Source organism: Hippopotamus amphibius, chromosome 1 (assembly GCF_030028045.1).
Source record: "Hippopotamus amphibius kiboko isolate mHipAmp2 chromosome 1, mHipAmp2.hap2, whole genome shotgun sequence".
In the NCBI taxonomy this organism is placed as follows: Eukaryota; Metazoa; Chordata; class Mammalia; order Artiodactyla; family Hippopotamidae; genus Hippopotamus; species Hippopotamus amphibius.
In genome coordinates this window covers 128,105,924-128,127,379 of record NC_080186.1, presented here as the reverse complement: position 1 = coordinate 128,127,379, position 21,456 = coordinate 128,105,924, and the positions used below count along the sequence as shown (strand labels likewise).

Here is a 21,456-nt window from a genome sequence, read left to right as displayed (position 1 = left end):
CTTTGGGGTTTTATTGTTTGTTGGTTTTGCTTTATTTTAAAGAAGGTTTGAATGAACTCCCTGGGAGCATCATCATATTTATTTATTTATTATTTATTATTTATTAATTTAGGCTGAGCACGGGCTTTCTCTAGTTGTGGCGAGTGGGGGTACTCTTCACTGTGGTACACAGGCTTGTCGTTGTGGTGGCCTCTCTTGTTGCGGAGCACGGGCTCTAGGCGTGCAGGCTTCAGGAGTTGTGGTGTGTGGGCTCAGCAGTGGTAGCTCACAGGCTTAGTTGCTCCTCAGCATGTGGGATCTTCCCGGACCAGGGATCAAACCCATGTCCCTTGCATTGGCGGGCAGATTCTTAACCACTGTGCCACCAGGGAAGTCTGCATGCATATGCCTTTGGACTTGGTGGGATAGCCAGAGAATTTCTTTCCCCCTTCCTGTCACAAGCCTCCAAGGTCCCTCCTGATGTAGGGACTCCCTGTTCTAAAAGGGCAGGAAAGTGGGGGAAGGACCACTCCTTGCCATCCCCAGATGGCAACTCCCCAACCCCTGTCCTCACTGTGTCCTGCCCCCTGCCTCTCCCTTGGAACCACCTCTCCCCCAGCAGATGCTTTCTGATGCTGCCCCTGCAAGATGCTGGGACAAAGGTGAATCAGCCAGACAGGACGTGTGTGCAATGACACCCAGACTAGGGAGGGCTACCAACGTGGGCAAGGTTGTTCAAGGCCGCTGCCCACCTGCAGGGGGCCAGTGCCCAGCAGGGAGCAAAGTCACCAGAGGTGGGCTGCCCACCCAGAGGTGGCCAAGCCGAGGGAGAGGGGGGCAGCTTGAGCAGGACAGGAGGGTGGAGCACTCAGAGGCACACTTAGGGTGGTGGCTCCAGAACAGCCAAGCACGCAGCACAGGCTAGGCCCCAAGGCCAAGGCCTGAAAACACCAGGCCAAGGAGCTGGGCTTCACCCTGGAGGCAGGGAAGGTTTTAAGTGGGTGACAGGGCAGGTAGGTGCAGCATACCTGGCAGTTCCAAAGTCTTCTGTGCGCAGACTAAGTAGGCATGGGTTTCCCGCCCGAGTTCCCTCAGCCACGCTTGGTGTCTCCCGGACCCAGCTGCATGCCGGTGGGGGTGGCGGGCCAGCCTGGCAGTCCCAGCGGCACCTCTGCTCCCAGGCCAGGCTGGCACCAGTCAGTCCTCAGAGGGACGCTCAGAGAGGGGCTGGCGGAGCGGGGTGTGTGGTGTCTTTGCAGCCCTGGTAAGCCCGGCCATTTCCCCGCTCTCACAGGCATCAGCCTCCTCATCCCCCCGGACGCCATACCCCGAGGAAAGATCTACGAGGTTTACCTCACGCTGCACAAGCCGGAGGATGTGAGGTGTGGGCATGGGCCCCGCCGCTGGGACTGGGTGGGTCCTGCCCCGCCTGCTGTCCCTGTGACGCCCCTGCCCAACCCGTTGTTGGGCCGGGTCTGGCCTGGCCTGGCCTGGCCTGAGGGAGGGCGGGGGTCGAGGGGCTCCTGGCTCCACCCAGCTCGGCAGCCCCTGAGCCCTGGTCCCCAGGACGGCCCACTGACGCCCTTCCCCTCCCCCCCGTATTTCCCCACTTGAGGTTGCCCCTAGCCGGCTGTCAGACCCTGCTGAGTCCTGTCGTTAGCTGCGGGCCCCCCGGGGTCCTGCTCACCCGGCCCGTCATCCTCGCCATGGACCACTGTGGGGAGCCCAGCCCCGACAGCTGGAGCCTGCGCCTCAAAAAGCAGTCCTGCGAAGGCAGCTGGGAGGTGAGCCCCGAGCCGCCCCCCGCCGCCCGGAGCTCGCTGGGGACCCCGGCTTCCGGCCTGGCCCTGGAGCCACGCCCCCGCCCCGGCCCCGGCCCCCCCCCAGGGCTGCGGTTGGCCGAGAGCTGACCAATCGGGCCCTGCCTGCAGGACGTGCTGCACCTGGGCGAGGAGGCGCCCTCCCACCTCTACTACTGCCAGCTGGAGGCCGGCGCCTGCTTTGTGTTCACCGAGCAGTTGGGCCGATTTGCCCTGGTGGGAGAGGCCCTCAGCGTGGCCGCGGCCAAGCGCCTCAAGCTGCTCCTCTTTGCCCCCGTGGCCTGCACCTCCCTCGAGTACAACATCCGAGTCTACTGCCTGCATGACACCCAGGACGCGCTCAAGGTACCCTCCCACCCCCACCCTGCCCCACGGAGCAGGCACTGAGGGCTGACCGCCCCTGGCCCTGGGAAGGGGGCAGTAGAGAGGGGCCCTGCCAGCCCCCAGGCCTGGCTAACGCCTGGGGCACTGCAGGAGGTGGTGCAGCTGGAGAAGCAGCTGGGAGGACAGCTGATCCAGGAGCCTCGCGTCCTGCACTTCAAGGACAGTTACCACAACTTGCGCCTGTCCATCCACGACGTGCCCAGCTCCCTGTGGAAGAGCAAGCTCCTCGTCAGCTACCAGGTGAGGGCGCTCAAGGTGCTTGAGGCTGGGCACACCTGAGCTGGGCACGCCTGATGCCGCCTGTCACCCCCCCGCCCCCAGGAGATCCCCTTCTATCACATCTGGAACGGCACACAGCAGTACCTGCGCTGCACCTTCACCTTGGAGCGCGTCAGCCCCAGCACCAGCGACCTGGCCTGCAAGGTGTGGGTGTGGCAGGTGGAGGGCGACGGGCAGAGCTTCCAAGTCAACTTCAACATCACCAAGGTGGGCAGCACTGCCATAATGTGCCCCCCCACTGGGGCCACCCTGCCACCAAGCCCGCCTCCTAGCAACCACTTGGCAGTTTCTTCCATGTCTCCCAGGGAGGGACATGCAGATGCGCATGTGGATGCAGACAGGTGCTGTTAGACCTGCAGAGGAGGATGTGGGAGCAGCAGGACAGGGAGGGAGAGGGGGAGGGGGAGCTGGCCTGGGGGCCCGGAGGGCTTCCCTGAGAAGGGACTTGTACGGGCCTGGAAAGATGAGTGGAAGTTAGGCAGCAGTGAGGGAACTGAGTGTGGAGGAGAGAGGCATGAGAGGGCAGCAGTCAGTTCTGAGTGACGTGCAGAGTTCTGCTGGTCAGGACAGGCTGGCAGAGGTGACCTAGGGAGGAGTGATGTGGAGGGAAGGAGAGTGAGGTCAGAAGTCTCCTCTGCTCGATGGCTGTGTGACTGGGCAGGTCGCTGCATCTCCACGCTCCAGTGACAGGGCCCTGGCCCTCCAGGGGTGCCTGGGAAGCAACAGTGCCCACGCTGTGCCCATGCCCTGGGGTGGTCCAAGCACTCTCCCAGCATGAGGTGGCAGCGGACTGGGCTTGGCGAGTTCTAACAGGTACCTCTACCCCTCCCCACTCCCAGGACACCAGATTCGCTGAGCTGCTGGCCTTGGAGAGTGAAGGGGGGCTTCCAGCCCTCGTGGGCCCCAGTGCCTTCAAGATCCCCTTCCTCATTCGCCAGAAGATCATTACCAGCCTGGACCCACCCTGTAGCCGGGGTGCCGACTGGCGGACTCTGGCCCAGAAACTCCACCTGGACAGGTGGGTAGGGGGTGGGCAGGGAGAGGCTGTGAAGGCCACCTACAGTCCAACCTGGGTGGGGAGGACGGGGGGTGGGTGGACAGGACACACTGTGGGGCCTTGGGCTCCAGCCAGCAGCAGCTAGGGCAGCCCCTTGGCTGAGTGAGGGGAGGCCCTGTCCTTGGGTAGGCTAGGAGGGCGCAGGCAGCAGCTGGGTGAAGCCAGGCCACTGACCGTCTCCCCTCCCTTCTGCAGCCATCTCAGCTTCTTTGCCTCCAAGCCCAGCCCCACAGCCATGATCCTCAACCTGTGGGAGGCGCGGCACTTCCCCAACGGCAACCTCAGCCAGCTGGCTGCCGCAGTGGCCGGACTTGGCCAGCCAGATGCTGGCCTCTTCACCGTGTCGGAGGCCGAGTGCTGAGGCCGGCCAGGCCCACCACGCCTACACTCTCACCAGCTTTGGCACCCGCCAGGGACGGGCAGAAGCCAGACAAGGCCCTTCCCCACCACCGGGGAGAGCTGCGCGGACAGGCCCCCTCCTGGCGGACGCTGTCCCTTCACACTGGCCCTTCAGACCCTGCCCGCACTCCCTCCCCTCCACGGCCTGCCTGGCCAGGCTGGCACTGCCACCTGCTCCGACTCTGCCCCGGCCCCCGGGGCCCAGGGTGGACAGTGCCTGGAGCCCGGGCTGGGCCCCGCCCATCCGTGTGGGTGTATGTGCGTGTGATGCTACCTCTCGTCCTGCCCCAGCCAGGGGGCCGCATACACGCGGGCACGCACGCACACGATGGGCTTGGGACGTGGCCCCCGAGCTCCTGCCTGAGCTGGACCTTATGCAAACATTTCTGTGCCTGCTGGGTAGGGGCGCATCTGAGGGGCCCGGCTCCAAGCGGGTGGGACTGAGGGCCACAGCTGAACAGGGGGCGGCCCCTGGATTCCGGCACACAACCGCCACACGGGCCTGTGCCCACGCATGTCCCGTGTGCTCCTGTCACATGCATCCCCCACACACGCATCTCATGCCGTACACCTGGGGGCCGCTCACGTCTCTCGCGCCCGGTGTCAGTCCACATCTGCCTCTCATATGCTGCCCTTCTCCCACCCACCCAGGGACACCCAAAGGCTCCTCTCCTATCCCACCCCCCTCACCCCTGCCCCCAGCCGCGAGGAGCCCTGCCCAACGAGGCGTGTGAATATGCAACGGGAGTCCCGGGCTGGACAATGGCAAGTGTGCGAGCCGTGGTGTGCCCGTTCCTGGGGCTGCCGGTGCCCCCGCGTGGGGCCTGTCGTGTGAAGCTTGTGCCCTGACTCTGTATTAAGTGCATTCATGCACTTACACTTGGCCTTATGTACACAGCCTTGCCCGGCCGCCAGGGCACGTAGGGATTTTAGCGGACGTGAATGTAAATAAATTATATATATATATTGCTAACCCAAGTGCTACTTCTCTCGGGCAGAGCTAGGGGTCCGGGCCAGTGGCCATGGAGGGGTCACACGTGGCTGTTCTGGAAGTCCTGGGTGTCTGGACCTGGCTGGGGGACAGATGGGGTCCCAGCCCTGGTCCAACAAAGCTGGTTGCTGGAGACTTCTTCAGACATGGGTCATCTGGGCAAGGCGGCAGGCAACAGCAGTGACCAGGGCCGCACCTTTGCCGGACCCGTCCTCCGATTGCAGGAAGGTGACCTCACAGCGAGGGGCCAGCTCCCGCACCGTGGCTGCCACCATGCTGGAGAAGCTGTGAGGGGGAGAGGCCGAGGTGAGCCCAGGTCAGCCGGGCCCCATCTGCCCATGCCCCCCGTCCAGGCTGGTACCCAGACTCACTGAGGGTGCAGCTTGTAGAGGGTCCCATCCACCCCCACGGACACGCTCAGCTCTTCCAGGCCCCGGTTCTCACGGATCTTCTCCACCACGGCAGCCACACCTGCCCCACAAAGCCGGGCGGCCCTCTGGGACACGGCCTGGCACACCTCCAGGACCATCAGCGTATCATCTGCGGTCAGGGGCAGGCCCAGATCCTCCAGGATGGCTCGGACCTGCCTCAGGGCCAGGCTGTCACTGGGGACAGGAGGGAATAGAGCGCAGAGAGGCAGGACCCTGCGTGAGTGCCCCCTCTCATGTCTTTGCCGTCCTCTGGGGGGACCTCCCTCCCACCAGCATTCCACCCAATGATAGAGTCCTTTGGGAGGTGGAGGGAGATGAGGCAGGCCTCAGCACCTTTCAATCTCAGAGAGAAACTTGGTCTTGAAGATGCCCCTGGTCTGAAGGAGCTGGGTCTGCTGTCCCCGGAAGAGAACTCCAAGGCTGGTCAAATGCAAGAGGATGTGGCGGACAATCTCCCCCAGGTACATGCCACTGATCATCTTCTCAAACCTGCGTGAAAGTGTGTGTGCACACAGGGCGGGAGGCCCCAGCCCCGTGCCACCAGCAGCCACATCACACGTGCCCAGCCCAACCCACACCTCTGCTTGCCGGGGTTGATGGATGCCTGGTCCACACTTGCATCAAAACGGGTGCTGAGCATGCTGAGAGAGCCGTCGTCCCCAAAGGCACCCCACTCCATGTTGATGCACATGTGGCCTGAATCCCCGGGCACGCTTGCCACATTCTGGAGCTCCTCCATGTAGCAGGCATTGGTGCCAGTTCCTGCAGAGGCCAGATGGGGTGGGAGCCGTTTACCGATACAGACAAGATCCCGCTGAGCCCTTCCCACGGAGATGGCAAAAGCTGGCCTCGTTTCCTCCCTCTCCCTCTCTCTGTGCTCATTGGCTTGCCCCAGGGCCGGGTCCCCCATCCTTCCTCACGTCCCTTCTACAGACCCTGCCACCATCACGTCCCCTGGGGCTCCACTACTTTCCCTACCAACACCACCATCAGAGCATCTCCCATGCTACCCCAGGGTGCTCTCTAAATGCCCGTTAGTCATGGCATTCCCCTGGGGGATGTGTGACAGCCCCCACTGTCACACAGGTGAGAGGCCCATGCCTTCCTGGACTGGCCTTCCAGGTCTTTAGTCAAATAGCAGGTGCTGGGCCTGGAACCAGGGACATAAAAGAGAGACACAAGGAGCCCCACAGTGGCCAGAGGCTGAGCAATGCGCAGCCAGCTCTGACACTTCCTGTGTGTGCCCAAATAGAAGTGCAAAGAGGAGCATCATGGAACACCCAAGTGCAGGTGAGTCTTCCTGCCTAGAAAGTCAGGAAAAGCTACAGAGAGGAAATGATGGTTGGATTTGACCTTGAAGTTAAGAAGCTTACAGACACAAGGCATACCCTGGATAAAGGCTTTTCTCTCCTCCCCCCAACACACGGTCAGCTCTAGGCAGGTGTGTGTTGGCCCCTGGAATTCCTCCACCCAGTTGTTTATTCACACAGCAGTCTGGGCCCACCTCTCCCAAACACCTCTCAGTGCCAGGCACTATGTTCAAGAAGTCCCCAGTCTCCTGCAAGGCTGCCACATACCTCCTGCTCTGAGAGACGGATGGCCACGGAGCTATGGGAGCCCTCCTTCCCATCTAGCCAAATCCCTTTTTGCAAGGCTTTCATTTCAAGTCTCACTCATGTTGGGTCCCTTTCCTTTCTGATCTCGGCCTCATCGCTCTGGCATTTAGAGTCAGATCAGCTCTCTCTGATGGCCACGTACTCTTCTGGACTCAACCCCCGCGGGACAGTCAGTTCCGAGAAGGCAGATATTTTCCCCTTCTTTATGTGTCTTCCTGTCCCTTCATCCAGCCCCCAACTGGCCACAGGAGAGGTGCTTAACAGAGACTTGGGGACTTCCCTGGTGGTCCCGTGGTTAAGACTGCGTGCTCCCAATGCAGGGGGCCCAGGTTCCATCCCTGGTCAGGGAACTAGATACTGCATGCCGCAACTACAGATCCCACATGCCGCAACAAAGATCCCGCATGCTGCAACTAAGACCCAGCGCAGCCAAATAAAACATATTTTCTTTGAAAAAGACTTAGAATCTTGGACTACTCAAAGGACCATCTCACCTCATTCTCTGCACACCCCCATCCCTGGGGTCCCACCCAGTTCCAAATACTGTGTGTGCCATGATCCAGGCATCATGCTATACTTTGTCCCCTCTCATTTCATCCTCATACCCCCTTAAGACAGGCATTATTATTATCTCCACCTTAGAGGTGAGGAAACTGAGGCTGTGGTGATTTGCCCTAGGTCATACAGGTAGAAGTGGCAGAGTTAGTATTTGCACCCAAACCTGTATGACTCCAGAGCTCACATTCATTTTACACATGGGCAAACTGAGGGTCAGAGAGCGTAAGTGACTGTGAGTCAGTAGCTGAGCTGGGCCAGACACCCAAGCTCCAGACTCTCAGCCCAATAGAGTGTTCCAGGCCCCATTGGGTCAGGTAGGAATGATGCCATAGCTCCAAGGCCAAGGAACGTCCGACCTGAGGAATCAGGAGTCAGTAAGTTAGCATCAGGCAGTAGGGGCACCAAAGAGCAGGGCCCTCCTCACCGACGATGAGGCCGACCTCGCAGTGGGGGTCCTCGTAGCCACAGGACATCATGGTCCCCACCGTGTCATTGACAATGGCAATCACATTCAGCTCCACTGCCTGCACACAAAAGGATGCTGCTAGTTGCTGGGCAACGTGGTCGTCACAGCAACCAGCACTGGACCCAGAGGTCTCTACTGTAGAGGGCCCTCCCACCCCATCAGGCAGCAGGGGAACCTTTGCTCCCTTGGAGGCCTGTTGCACCAAAGCACCCCTGGAGGCAGGCTCCTAACCTCTCTGCGCCTGATGGCTTCCCGCAGCAGACCCACGACGTCTTGGCCCTCGCAGCCAGATGCATTGAAACCCTTTGTCCAGTTCAGGAGGATGCCCTGGGGTGGGACCAAGGGGAGGCAGGAAGATAGAGGCCCCTTGGAATCTCATTCTGCCTCCCCAAAGCCTGAGTCCCGTCAGGATGCAGTATGTGATGCCCTCCCCAAGTAGAATTCTGTGCCTACTCTGTCATACAGTTAAGGGCCTTGCCCTCTGCCCCCTCCCAACTCCCCAGGAGGCTTCCAGAGTCAAGAAAGCTATTAATAACCATCCAATCTACGTCTTCTATTTTTAGTGCCAGAATGCTCAGATGGTCTAAGGGTCTGGCCGTTTTAAGACATCTGCCCAGAAGGAATGGCCCTTTGTAATTAGGTTAGGAGTGAACAGAGTTGGTAAAGTGAGTGCTGTGTGTGAGAGAGGGAAGGACAGAGAAGGCTCCGCGGTCCGAAGGACAGCAGAGTCTGCTCTTTCAGAAAGAACTAGCAAGAGCCACTTGAGAGCAAGGAATTCTCAGAGTGGGGACAGAGCCATGTCAATGGGAGATTCACACGCACGTCCCAGATACGAGTGAGGGATGAATAAAAAAGCCAGAAACCAGACACCTGGGCAGGACACGAGGGGACAAGACAATTGACTGTGAGAAACTGGCCTTAAGTTGTGGACGTAACGGGGGCTGGCTGAACTTAGGACTGTTCTTTCCTTTGTGCTTCCTCTGAGGGGGGTGCGGAGGAGCTATTCCAACACCGTCAGGAGGAAATGACTGCTCTGCCCAGAGTAGACACATGGAGGGCAGGTCTGGGGATGTTCAGGGCAGGAGACTGTAGAAATACTAACTGACATTTCCCCCAGTGATAATATTTTCTTTTATTCCTTTCCCCAAACGACCACAGCTAGACTGTTCTGTGCTCACTGTCTCAAAAGAAACGAGAGAGAGAGAGTGAATGAGAGGAAGAGTCAGATGATGTGTAACAGCAAGCTTTCCCCGCTCCCAGCCAAGGGAAAGACCCCCTGGTCTGGGGAAGGTGAGGCCGGCAGGAGTCAGAGCCAGGTTCCGGAGGGCTTCCTGAGAAAGGTGTCCTAGGCCCTGCACCCTGGGCATGCCCCCTTGGGGGAGGGGAGGAGACAGAGCGATTTGGAGAATCTGAGAACAGAGGCAGCCTCTTCTCTCCCTCCCCATGGAGGGGAAGGAAACGTGTCAAGGGAGGTGTCAAGACCCAAGAGAGAAAGAGGCAGAGTCCAAATAGCTGGGGCCTAGACGTCCCCCCAGTGTCCCAGCTTGTCGGCACACTCCACACAGCAAAGGAGGGGCCCCTCCCCGGATGAGGGGGTCCCTGAATTGATTAACATTAAGTTTTCACCCCTGAAAAGAATGTGGGCTCCACACAGACATCAAGTTCTGTTACAGAACACTAACAGGACCGTGCTTCCTGCAAGCGTGCTTTTGCACACAGAGTCCCTCCTGCTCCTCACACCTTACAGGGAAGAGTCAAAAGGCACCAGAAGTGCAAGGAGCAGGCCGGCAGAGAGACCCTGCCGATGGCACGATCCCAAGGAGAGCTGAGCACAGAGGCCGGGCTCCGCGCGGTCAGAGGGGGAGCAGAGGGGGGGTGAACACCACAGGAAGGCTGCTGGGAGGAGAGCAGGCAGAGTGCAGGTGTGGAAGAACCTGCTGGGCATCTCCAGGGCCAGCAAGCTCATCATCACAGGAGCTTTTCCGCAGAAGTGGTGGGTGTTGAGGAGGAGATTCCTGGGAGCTTGGATCAAAGGTCGGGAGGGGCTGTCTCCACAGCAAGCCCTGGGTGTGTGCATGAAAAGTCTAGCATTCCTGATGAAGGACGCGTGGAGGCATGTGGTCAGTGAGTGCTGTGTCTAGACCTGTGCCTGCCCCTCTGCCAACCCCAAGCCAGGCCCTGAGAAGGACACCAGCAGGCCGGGAACGGGAGAGAGGGCAGCCACAAGCCCCTTTGAGAGACAGAACAAACTCTGCTCCCCGCAGATCCCCTCGGCCAGTACAACAGTGCCGTGGGGGTGGCAGTCAGTGTGTGCTCCGGTCAGTCCCGACCTCAGCCCGCACTGCTCCCACGTGCCCAGACCTAAGCCTGGCTCCACACTCCTGCCCACTGGCAGCCCCCAGGGGTAACCATGTTCTCCTGCATCCCACGCCCTTTCCTGGCCCTGGATTCCAGGCCATTTCACCGCATCCCACCCATCTGGCCACACCACATCTGGGGAAACTGGGGCTGGGTGAAGGCCCAGCCCGGCACTGCCTCCACCCAGCCCTCTCCCCAGCCTGGGAAGGCCTCTCCAGGCTTCCTGCCCACTCCAGCATACTCCAAGAAGAGTATGTTGGTGGAAAGCCCCTGAGGATGGCTTCCCCCGGCCCTCCCTCTGTCTCACCTGGTCCAGGCCGAGCTGCCTGCACGGGAAGGAGAAGGTGAAACCCAGGGGGAGGCTCTGCCCACTCAGGCCTTGCTTCTGCTGGAAGTCCACGATGCAGTCCACAATGTGGTCAAAGAGCTGAGGGGGGGAGCAAGTCAGGGAATGTGCCACCCGGCCCTTCCCCACCCCCTGACATCAGCTCCAGGTTGCGGGTACCTGCTGTCCAGAGCCCTGGGCCACACACTCCGGGATGGAGTAGACCTGGTTGGTTATCTGCACACCTCCAGTGGTCACACGCACCAGGAGGACCCGGAAGTTGGTGCCCCCCAGGTCCAAGGCCAGGAAGTCCCCACGCTCTGTGGGGCAGAGACCCCAGTGCCAGGACAGAGCTGGAGGCCCCACTGCCACACATGCTGTGACCCCCAGGAGCCCACGTCCCAGCCACACATTCAGGCCAAGTCCTTACCACTGCCATCAGGTGTGGCCCGCACGTACGTGGGCAGCATGCGGAGGGAGGAGGCTTCCCCTTGGAGCCCCTTGGCCATGGCCTCTCGCATCTGTGCTTGCACTGCTGCCAGCTGCTCACGGGTCACACGGAATGGTGCCAGGGTCTCCTCCAGCAGGCGCCGGTGGGCAGCCAGGCGGGCAGCCACAGCAGTCACCATCGCCACCCCCCGGCCACCCCCGTCCACAGAGGGGATGAAGGAGACGTCACATTCAGGAGCCAGGAGCATCACTGTCTCCTGCAGGGCGCTGAGGAACCTACACAGACGCATGCCGTGCAACCTGGCTTGGAACCTGGCCCGGCACCTGGCCCTGACCCCCTGGTCTTGCTGAAGCCCTGGGCTCCCTCACGTCAAGTCAATTCTAAACCCATCTGTGCACCAACCATACGCCCAGGGCCCCCAGCGCCCCCTCCCTTGCACTCCCAAGAGAAGCCTCTTTCTCTTCTCCGACCTCTGCTGGCCTCCCCGAACCCCTGGCCTCACTCTGCTTGGGTGCCCTTCCTCCCGCCGCCTGGCACCCACGCCACCAGAGGGCCCGGTGGGTGTGTATCACGCACCCACACCGTTCCTCCTGTGCGCTCACACAGGGGCACCTGTATTCCCAATACCTGGGGTGTCGCGCAAACACGCGGCCTCCAGTGGCCACAGCGATGTGAAGGGTCTGCTGCTCCCGGCTGTGCCGGAGGCGGGAGAGGACAGCAGCCAGGGCAGCGGCACAGAGCTGGGCAGCCCGCGTGCACACAGCCGCGCACACGTGCTGCACGAACTCGGTATCTGAGGCCCTCGGGTTCAGGCCCAGGTCCTGCAGGACAGCGTGCACACGGGCTGCCCCAGCAGAGGGACTGGCGGGGACAGGGTGCTTCTTTGGGGCTCAAGTAGCCCAGAAGCTCCCTGCCCCCACCAAAGCTCCATGGCCACCTCAGGGAGAGGGCATCCTCCCCACTCCCAAGCCAAGAATCCCTTTGGCGCAGCCCACTCGCCCCCCGCACTCACCCCTCCATCTCGGCCACATGTTCCAGGAGGATGCCGCCTTGGCTTAGCAGGGCAGGGGACGTGTAGCCGCCAAAGAGGACCCCGCGCTGGGCCAGGTGAACCAGCACCAGCCGCACCAGCTCACCCAGGTACAGGCCCCCAATCATCTTCTCAAACCTACAGGCAGGAAGGGTGGCTGGATGGAGCCTTTCCTAAGCCCTTAGCCCACCTGGCCCCACCTCCAAGAACTCCCAAAGAGGGGTCATTTTCTTTGCGGTCCCTGACTGAAGGGTCCAGAAGCAAACGGCCTGCTAGGAGACGGCTGGGTGTTTACCCAGACTCCACTGCCCCCTCTGGATTATTTTAGGTTCAAGAGGGCTCCTGGAAGGTGGAAGAACCCAAGGAGGGTAGGAGAATCTTTGCTTGGCTACTCCCACCCCCAACCCCTGTCAGGGCTGGCCAGAGTCAGGAATAAGAGAGGGCCAAGGGTTAAAAACTCTGCATTCTAGAACCTTGAGCCTGGCCAGGGCCCCCACCCCCACCCCCACCCTCCTGGAGACCCAGGGAGCAAGCCAGAGGGAGAGACCTAAGGGTTAGAGTACAAGGACAGCAGAGTGGGAGGGGAACAAAGCAGTGACAGGGGATAGAGCAGAAGGTTAGGTCACCTCTGGGCACCCGGATTCAGGGACTCGTGGTCCAGGGTGCGGTCAAAGATGGTGAGCACTGGCCCCAGGGCCCCGTCATCACTGAAGGAGCCCCACTCGACGCTGATGCAGATGCGGCCCCGGTCCTCGTCCAGCACTGCCACATGCCGTGCCTCCTCCATGTAACACGCGTTGGTGCCAGTGTCTGGCAGAGACAACCCCTTCAGGGCCTGCCCACCAGGCATCCAGGCCCCCCGTCCACCATCACAAATGCCCGTGGCTCACCTACAACCAGCCCAACTTCACACGGCCCAAGGCCTGGCTCGCAGCCCATCATGGTGCCCACTGTGTCATTCACCACGGCAACCACATCAATGTTGTAGGCCTGGACAACGGAGAGGACAGAGGTGGGGGAACCTGGGGGACAGGCAGGGCTAGGGCCCTGGCTTTGATGGAGACACTCAGAGTCCCTGAAATGCATGTCTGCATGCCCCACACATCTGTGTCACATATGCTCTAGGCCCTCCCACCCTATAGAGCATTTTTCTCGCATCCCATCCCTGCCCCTTGGCTCCTCTGCCCACAAGTCAGGCCCTGGAAGTCTCAGGGGCTCTTAGCCTCAGCCATCACTTCCAGAACACCAGTGCTCCCCATGGGACAGGACAAGCGTGAGCAAGCCTGTCACCTTGAAGGCTGTGCTGTAGGCACCTCGCTTGCCCACCCTGGTCCTGGCCTGGCTCCCCAAGCCTGCTCCTCTCAGCCCCGACTTCCAGCTACTCACACAGCTCCATGGCGGTTAGTCCACACAGATCCAGAGTGGCCTTTCTCAGGCATCCAGACTTCTGAATATGCCCTTCTCTGAAATTAGACCTTCCTCCCCAGCCCCAGCTTATGCACCTGGCAAACTTCTCCTCTGAGTCTCTGCTCAAGTCATGGTGCTCACTTCCCTGTGCGCCCAGAGTCATCGGAACCACCTTCTCAACAGGGACAATCTTTTATTGGAATGGTTTCTCCACTAGACTTATGAGGTCCTTGAGGACAGGGTCAAGTCTTCTCATCTTTGTTTCCCCCTATAGTCCTGAACATCTATTTGACCTTTCTTAGCCTCAGTCTCCTTACCTATAAAATGGGAATTGTAGCAGCATTTACCCGAGGGTTAAGTGGACAAAGGATATAAACAGGAAAGGAAAGCAAGCCCTCCCGGGAGCATAGGCTCACCTACATATGCCAGGCCCAGGCCCACATGGGCAGCCCTCCCTGCTCCCCTGCCTCTACTCACTCCCTGCCTCTGGATGGCGTCTCGTAGCAACTGGACCACATCCTGGCCTTCCACACCACTGCACCTAAAGCCTTTGGTCCAGGAAATGAGGCTGCTCTGGAGGCAGAAAAGTCAGGTCAATCCTCCAATGACCTTCCTGGGGCTGCAGCCCCTCCACCCACTGTCCCCGTAGCCACTCCACCTCACCTTGTCCAGACCTGTCTGGTGACAAGGGAAGGAGAAGTTGAACCCAAGCTGCAGACGCTGATTGCCCACGGGGAGTGCATCCAGGAACTCAGACAGGCAGCGGGCGGCAAAGTCAAAGAGCTGTGGGATGGGTTGGGGGCTTAGCTCTGCCCACTGGATCCCCAGATGCCCAGCCGCACCCAGAGCTTGTGCAGTGAGTGCTCACCTGCTGACCAGGACCCAGCATCACCTCTTGGGGGATCACAAACTCCTGGCTCTGGGGCTCCATCGTGTGCCCCTCAGTGCCCATCAGGGACACCCATAGAATACGCAGCGAGGCCCCTGTGGCCCCCAGCTCCAGCACCACAAAGTCTCCTTGTTCTGCGGGCAAGCAGGTCACAGAAAGGCATGCAGCTGGTAAGACCAAGCCCTCTTCCTCCCAGAAACATTCCCAGGGCCTGTGAAGTCTCATCAAGGGACCTTGGAGCTGGAGAAAGCGGTAAGGAACGCCACCCTCCCCCAGATCAGAACCCTCTCCGCAGGCCTGGCCACCCATCTTAATCTATGCCACCCACCAGTGCCATGTGGAATAGACCCCACATATGTGGGCAGCATCCGGACAGCAGGGGCAGGGCTGGCCTGCCCCCTCAGTGCCTGCTCCATGGAGCCCAGGAGGCTGGTTTGGATCTGCCGCAGCTGTGCCCCTGTCACCTTGAACTGCTGCAGGCACTCCTGGACCTGAGGAGAAACAGGCCGACATCTGGTCAGGAGCCCTGTGGACCTAGCCACGCTCCCCAGCTCCAACCAGGACAGGGCCATCCTGGCCCAGCTCGTGCCTCCCCTCCCAAGCTCCGACCATCACCCCTCGGTCGGCTTCCCCGGGGGCTGGCCTGAGACCTGCTTGAGCCTTGCTGCTCCCCCAGCACCTGCCCAGACCCGCTCCTCGCCTCCTCACACACCGTGGCTTTCTCACTGCTCACAGCCTGCACCCGCTCCTGCCCCCTCAGAAGACTGCTTTCTGCAGAGAAGACCCACCCACTTCCCCCTGCTCCGTTCCCTCATGGCTCCCTGTCTGCTCCCTCTGACCCCCTCTACTTCTTTGAATCCAGGGTTAGCAAGGCCTCTCCCCTGTCACCCCACCACTGATTTGCTCTGGTTCCCCTGTGCCCAGAGCAGAGCCGCTCTGTGAGGTGTTCTTGGATGAGCAATGAGTGAACCAAGGTGTGGGTGCACTTCAGGTTCGGGGGCTTCCCTCTTCCGATACACTCCCCTCTGGATCCCGAGCAAGCCCAGCCCAGGTGAGTCTGGGGGCCACATCGTGCAGGACAGGCCTCCTGCAGTTGGCCATCCTTCCCGCAGACATTGACGGAGCCCCTAATACGTACCCAGCGCTACTCTGAACACCATACACTGCACAACCAGCTGAGTCTACTCTTGCGGAACTCAGATTCCAGTGGAGGGGGCAGAAAGTAAGCCCAAAACCATATAATATGGTTCTGGTAGTAATGGTGGAAAAGAAAGGCAGAACTAGAAATGTAGGAGTGACAAGGGGAGGAAGAGGTATTTTTGGGTATTGGTCAGAGAAAGTCTCCCTGCAGAGGTGACCTAAATGAAGGAAGGGAATGAGCCATTTGAAGATATGGGGGAAGAACACAAAAGGATTTTCTTCTTAACAAGGGGATGGATTTGGGGAAAGGCTGGGCCAGGGGTAGATCAGAGTGAAGAGGGGGCGACCAGGCAGGAAAAGCTACTGGAGTCTCTCCTCGACCTCCCCCAAGAAGCATGAGGATAGACCTCAGCCAGGAGAGTGAGGAGACGAGCGTTAGAGGAAGAGTGGATTGGATGTGGCTTCACTGCTGGATCCTTTGACCAACTTGCTGTGTCGGTCAGTCTGGGCCCATCACCTCATCTCTCTGAGCTGGTTTCCTCCTCTGTCCGCAGGAACAAAATAGCACCCACTTCTCAGAGATGTTGTGAGGACTGAGAAGACAATAGGTGTGAAGGGGTGAGACAGTGGCTGGCCTACAGGACATGGGTTCCCTTCCTTTCCTCAGAGCACAGGGTACAACCAGCCTGGGGGGCCTGACTCCATGCCCCCGCTGGTGACAACGAGTCCTGAGGGAAGGGACCAGGAAGGGGCTCTGCTGGGCTGGGCTCCGTCCACACGTGGTGCTTAGATCATCGTGAGAAGGGGAGCTGAGGTTGAGGCCTGCAGTGCTGAGGGGGGCCGGAGGTCTCAGGAAATTTAGCATCCACGTGAAGTTCCCCCAGAGCTGAAGAGAATTGTCTTTAAACTGCAGGTGTGTGCAACAGAGCCGGCAGGGTGGGTGTGGGACCCTCGCAGGAGTCTCAGGAGAGAGTGGCGCAGCGTGAGAGGAGATGGTGGCAGGCCTCACAGCAAGCCCTGGCAGGCTGGCACTGTGGCACAGTCATTGCTCCCTTCTGTGGCCCAGCTACGGGCCGTGCACAGAGGAAATGTTTACAGCAGGGGCTGGGGCAGAGGTTGGACAAGGGGCAGCATGAAATGCAGTGAGGGGTGATGCCCCCACAGTTTGGCCAACGGGCCAAATCCAGCAGTTGTCAGAATGGGCCGGAAAACTAAAGAAACTGCAGGAAACGATTCAAGAGCCCATGGATGCCTCCTCATTGTGTGCAGGTCCTCATTGCCCGTTAGCCAACTTAATCCTCCAGGGGTGGGAGGGTTAGACGTTATTTCCCTCCATTTCACTGATGAGGAAACAGAGACAAATGAAATGACTTACTCAAGTGTTTCCTGCTCAAGGGTGTGGTTGGCAAGGGCTTCTAAATCTTGGTCAAGATGACAGAAAAAAGAGAAACTCTGAGCTAACTTGAGGCATATGGACCTTGCTGCACAATAGCCTCCAAGTTGAGTGCAGCTCGTCCATCCTCTCTGTGTGCCTGACTGCAGTGGCCGTTTTGAGGCGAGAGAGTCGTGCAAGAATAACTAGAGAAGTGGGAAAGGGAAGGGCATTGAGAACACAGCTTTCTACCAGAAAAACTCTACCAGAGGGTCCTTTCTAGACTGAGACAACCCACTCTGGGCAGGGGCGGTGCCTGTGTCACAAGGTGGCAAAAGCAGTATGTTTGGAGTTGAAACACCTCGGCTCAAGCTCCTGTCATGCCTTAAACTCAAGGCACGTCACATTTCTAAGCCCCTCTTCCTCTGCTGAAAAATGAGGAGATCACCCCCACCTCGCAGTGAGGTGGAGCCTTGAAGGAGAAAGCTACTAGATCAGATACGAAAGGCTGAGTAAACTGGAAAGGGCTGCACGGGTGTGGGCCAGGGTTCCCACGGCATCTGCTGCTGCTGCCCTTGACGGCCTCGAACAGGCATGAGACGGGAACCCAATACTGAACTTACCAGCTCAGAGCTGTTTGAGGGGTAGGGCAAGCCTTCCTGGGGGCAGCCAGGGGCTCCTTCCCGTTGCTGCAACCCTAGAGTCCCCATGGAGTCCATGTGGTTCCACGGTGGGGGTGGCCTCCTATGGGAGAAGAGGGATAGTGCGGGTGAACCATGTACTCCACAGGCTGTGAGGAAGCTCGGAGGCTGTGAGGCACACCTTTTTTTTTTTTAAGCTCTTTATTGGAATATAATTGCTTTACACTCTTGTACCAGCTTTTGAGGTACACCAAAGTGAATCAGCTGTATTTATACACATATCCCCGTATCCCCTCCCTCCCGCGACTCCCCCCCACCCTCCCTGTCCTGGCCCACTAAGGCATCACCCATCATCGAGTTGGTCTCCCTTTGTTATACAGCAATTTCCCACTGGCTATCTATTTTACAATAGGTAGTGTATATATGTCTATGCTACTCTCTCACTTCATCCCAGCTTCCCATTCGCCACCACCTCCCCACCACCAACCCCGTGTCCTCCAGTCCATCCTCTGCATGTAAGGCACACCTTTAACTTTCTTCCTTCTGAAGGGGACCAGGAAGGAAGATGTGGGCAGAGCTCAGAATCTCTGACCATCAAACATCCTTTAGTAAACAACCAGAAGGCCTCATTTTCCAGAGTATATACAACAAAAGAGCACCGGGAAGGCTGATTTCTAATCCGAATGCCATTCACTCCCATTTGCCAGTCCCTAATGCCTAGTGTGCCACATGCTGGGCTACAGATGAAGCAGCCCTGGGACACACCCTCAGGGACCTTACAGCTTTACCAATAATCACAGTATGATTGACACAGGCAGTGCAAGAGATGGACTTGCTGCTGCACTTGGGAGTTCAGGGATGTGCTAGAGGTTTGGAGCAAAGGGTGTGAGGTAAGCAGGGTCCGAAGGCCTGCTAGAGAAGCAAGCAGGCTGGCTTGGCATCTTCATGCCAAGTTAAGGGGTGTGAATTTCATGCTGAAGAGAGATGTGGATGGGGTGGACCTATGCTTCAGAAAGGGGTTCCACTGGTGCCACTGCTTTGGGCAAATCATGCATGACTTCTTTGCATTTCAGTCTCTTCATCTATACAAAACAGGGGAACATAATATCTACCTTCACAAGAACTGAATCGAGTAACAACAGGGAAAATGCTTTGGGAATTGCAATGGGCAATACAAACATCAGGGTGGGTTTTGGAAGGTGGGGGGATGCTGAGCTGAAAGAGGCCTGTGCGCAAAGCTGAGGATGCAACTCCTGACAAAGCAGCCACACCACGTCTCTCCATCTCAAGGCCTAATTTTTTTCCATCTGCATATGAATAAAATGCGGACCAGGAAGTTTCCAAAGGAGCCTTCAGTGACCCAGGTGCCCTTCAGGGGTGAAAAAGGGAAAGGCAGTGGAGGGCCCAAGATGGGCAGGAGGCAACTGGCTACTGAATTATTCCACCTCTCCTCCTGCAACAGCAAAACTTCAGGAAAATTACCTTCCCACCTCTGCAACCCCTCCCCTCCTGCCACTCCCATCCTGTCCATGAATTTGCCCTCCCCAAGATCACCTATGAGCTCCTGACTGCCCAATCCCAGCCTTTTCCTCAGTCCCCAGGCTTTTGCCCTCTCTCAGGCATGGAAAGCCATGAGAATTCTCTTCACTGCAAAATTCTCTTCTCCCTCGGCTGCGACAGGCAGTCTTTCCTGGGCCTCCTTCCTGAGTCTCTCATAGTCTTCGTCAATAACTCCTTCGCTCCTCTCCTCTTAAACCATGGGGCTCCCACGCCTCTGGACATAGCCTTCTTCTCCACACTTCGCCTTTGTCTCACTCATCTCCAAGGTCTGATTACAACCTGTGTGAAGGTTCCCACATCTACCCCTGTCCTGAGCCAAATCCCAAGTTCCAATGGTCTGTTAGCATCTCTGGATGCTGTAGAGGGCTTCTCAAACTCAACGGTCAAGGCCATGTTCGCTTTCTCCTTCACTTTTCCCCACAAAATTCTTCTGTCCTTCACCTTGGCAGGAGGCATTCACGTTGCCTCTACAAATCCCTGATCCTCACTTCCTCTAGCAATCAGTTCTCAGGCTGAAAGAGCTCCCCTGTGTGTCCCCACCTCCCAGTTCCCACAGTCACTGTCCTAGACCTTCCACCCATTTGACTATTCCAACAGCCTCTCAATTGATACTCTTGCTTCTGTGTGTCCACCTCCCCCACCCCACCCACACCAAACATGTCACCAGAGTGACTGTGCAAAAACAGGTTTTATTGTGTCATTCCCCAGCTCTATCTCCCCTCAAAAAAGGAAGTAGACCTTCACATTGTGATGGCCTCTGTTGCAGGAAAAAAAAACTCCCCGATGCCTTTCTGTGGCATTGCAGGGCTTCACACTGTCCCCAGCCCAAGCTTCCTCTCTTGCTACTCCCCTTCATATTGCAGCCACATGGACTGGGAGCTTTGCTCTGTCTCCTGCTGTCCAGCTTTCATCCAGAGCCTTCCCTGGAATTGCTGTGTCTGAGGCATCTCTGCTTCTTCAATGCCCAGCACCGGGCTTGACACAGGCAGGTGCTGGTACAGCTTTGAAAAATTGAGAGGTGGGGAGTTTTTTCTTATTCAGAAAACTAAGAAATCAGTTTTCCACAAATCTCTCCAAAGTCACATATACCTACACTCGGTTTCTGTCAAATCTGCCAAACGTATGTTCCACATGTTAGAAAACTGTTTTTGGGATTAAATGGGGTAACTGAGGCAATTACCTTTGGGAAGGGTCTAGGGCTACACACACGGTGAGATTTCACTCTCCTTTCAAGGCCCTGCTAGCTCATTCATTCATTCACTTATTTCTTTTTCCATTCAACATTTATTCAGCATTTTTACATGCCAGAGACTGTGAAGCTTCCTCCAAGGAACCCCAGTATTCACACTCCAGGCAAATGTGTTCATTTCTGTCTCTTCCAGCTGAGAGTCCCTGTGGGGAGGGACATGTCTCCCCTATCACTGGATCCCCAGAACCCAGCCCATGGTCTACACACGTTTGAATAACTGTGGGCCTCTTGGCTTAATTCAGCTGAATCAGATACATGGAAAGAGCCTTCCTTCTGAAAGGTATCCCAGGACCTCTGCCGAGCGTAGGAACCACTATCAAGGAGCAGCCAATTTAATCTTTCCAGGCTCCACTAATCTAGGATGGACTAAGCAGGAGAGATGATGAGGGTAAGGGGCTAGAGCTGAGGCAGGCAGGAATTAGGGGAGGGATCTTACCTGAGAGAAGCAGAAGTTGGTCACTCTCCTTAGATCTGGGCTCTTCTCTTTCAATATTAGGCATCCCACTGACCCGGTTTGCACTCAAAAGTGAAACTCATGAATGATCTGAGTTATAATGTCACCAAGCCCCACCCTCTCACTAGACAATAGCTAATTCAGGAAGGTGCACTTCCTTCTGAATCTGCCGTAAGAGGAGGCTGGGTAAGGCAGAGCCATGGTGCAAACTTCAGCAAGATTGCTACAGGAATTTGGGAGTCCTGAACTGGGTCAAGGACCCTGGGATATGCCCTCTGCAATGCTGGGAGCTCCATACAAACACTCTGAGTTCTCAGGCGGTGGCTCACCCCTGGAAAGGACCTAGAGGAGGCTAGCCTGAGAAATATGCAGTCCAATGGACAATTTCCCAAAATGTGTAAGGACTTATTAAACAAACAAGAGGCAATGTGGGAGGACAAGAGGAAGAGACTAACTCTGCCCCAGAGTGGGCAGCAGAAGTTGAGGAAGCTGAGCCCTGAAGGAAGCGTGGCACTATGTCCTTGACAGAGAAGAGCATGTACAAAATCATGGCGCACAAGGCACCTTCATTGAGTTAGGGTGCAGCTCCACAGACCTCAA

At 58.0% G+C, this 21,456-nt stretch overlaps 2 protein-coding genes across 2 annotated transcripts; one reads left to right on the top strand and one right to left on the bottom strand.

The window, feature by feature from the left end:
- The first annotated feature begins 1,047 nt into the window (after positions 1-1,047).
- LOC130840026 (netrin receptor UNC5A-like) lies at positions 1,048-3,910 on the top strand. The gene is made up of 8 exons (XM_057715068.1): positions 1,048-1,219; positions 1,274-1,361; positions 1,595-1,763; positions 1,911-2,144; positions 2,274-2,423; positions 2,505-2,669; positions 3,302-3,480; positions 3,715-3,910. Exons 1-8 carry the CDS (start codon positions 1,048-1,050, stop codon positions 3,878-3,880), a joined length of 1,323 nt encoding a protein of 440 aa, XP_057571051.1. The 3' UTR covers positions 3,881-3,910.
- Positions 3,911-4,917: 1,007 nt separating this feature from the next.
- On the bottom strand, positions 4,918-20,915 carry HK3 (hexokinase 3). Its single transcript, XM_057728343.1, has 19 exons — positions 20,839-20,915; positions 17,576-17,696; positions 14,769-14,931; positions 14,420-14,574; positions 14,215-14,334; positions 14,029-14,124; positions 13,035-13,134; positions 12,771-12,954; positions 12,127-12,282; positions 11,742-11,975; positions 11,094-11,389; positions 10,844-10,983; positions 10,646-10,765; positions 8,212-8,307; positions 7,939-8,038; positions 5,919-6,102; positions 5,674-5,829; positions 5,281-5,514; positions 4,918-5,194 (listed from the first exon to the last, which is right to left on the bottom strand). The coding sequence occupies exons 2-19, from the start codon at positions 17,669-17,671 to the stop codon at positions 5,050-5,052; spliced, it is 2,775 nt and encodes a 924-aa protein (XP_057584326.1). The 5' UTR covers positions 17,672-17,696; positions 20,839-20,915; the 3' UTR covers positions 4,918-5,049.
- Between the last annotated feature and the right edge of the window lie 541 nt (positions 20,916-21,456).

Excerpts from the sequence above, each read along its gene's own strand:
- HK3 (XM_057728343.1), bottom strand. The coding sequence starts at position 17,671 with ATGGACTCCATGGGGACTCTAGGGTTGCAGCAACGGGAAGGAGCCCCT. Across the intron at positions 12,283-12,770 it reads CTGAATCCGGGTGCCCAGAG|GTTTGAGAAGATGATTGGGG; the intron begins GTGACCTAACCT and ends TCCTGCCTGTAG. Across the intron at positions 5,830-5,918 it reads ATCAACCCCGGCAAGCAGAG|GTTTGAGAAGATGATCAGTG; the intron begins GTGTGGGTTGGG and ends ACTTTCACGCAG.
- LOC130840026 (XM_057715068.1), top strand. The coding sequence starts at position 1,048 with ATGGGTTTCCCGCCCGAGTTCCCTCAGCCACGCTTGGTGTCTCCCGGA. Across the intron at positions 1,220-1,273 it reads AGAGGGGCTGGCGGAGCGGG|GCATCAGCCTCCTCATCCCC; the intron begins GTGTGTGGTGTC and ends CCGCTCTCACAG. Across the intron at positions 2,670-3,301 it reads TCAACTTCAACATCACCAAG|GACACCAGATTCGCTGAGCT; the intron begins GTGGGCAGCACT and ends CCCCACTCCCAG.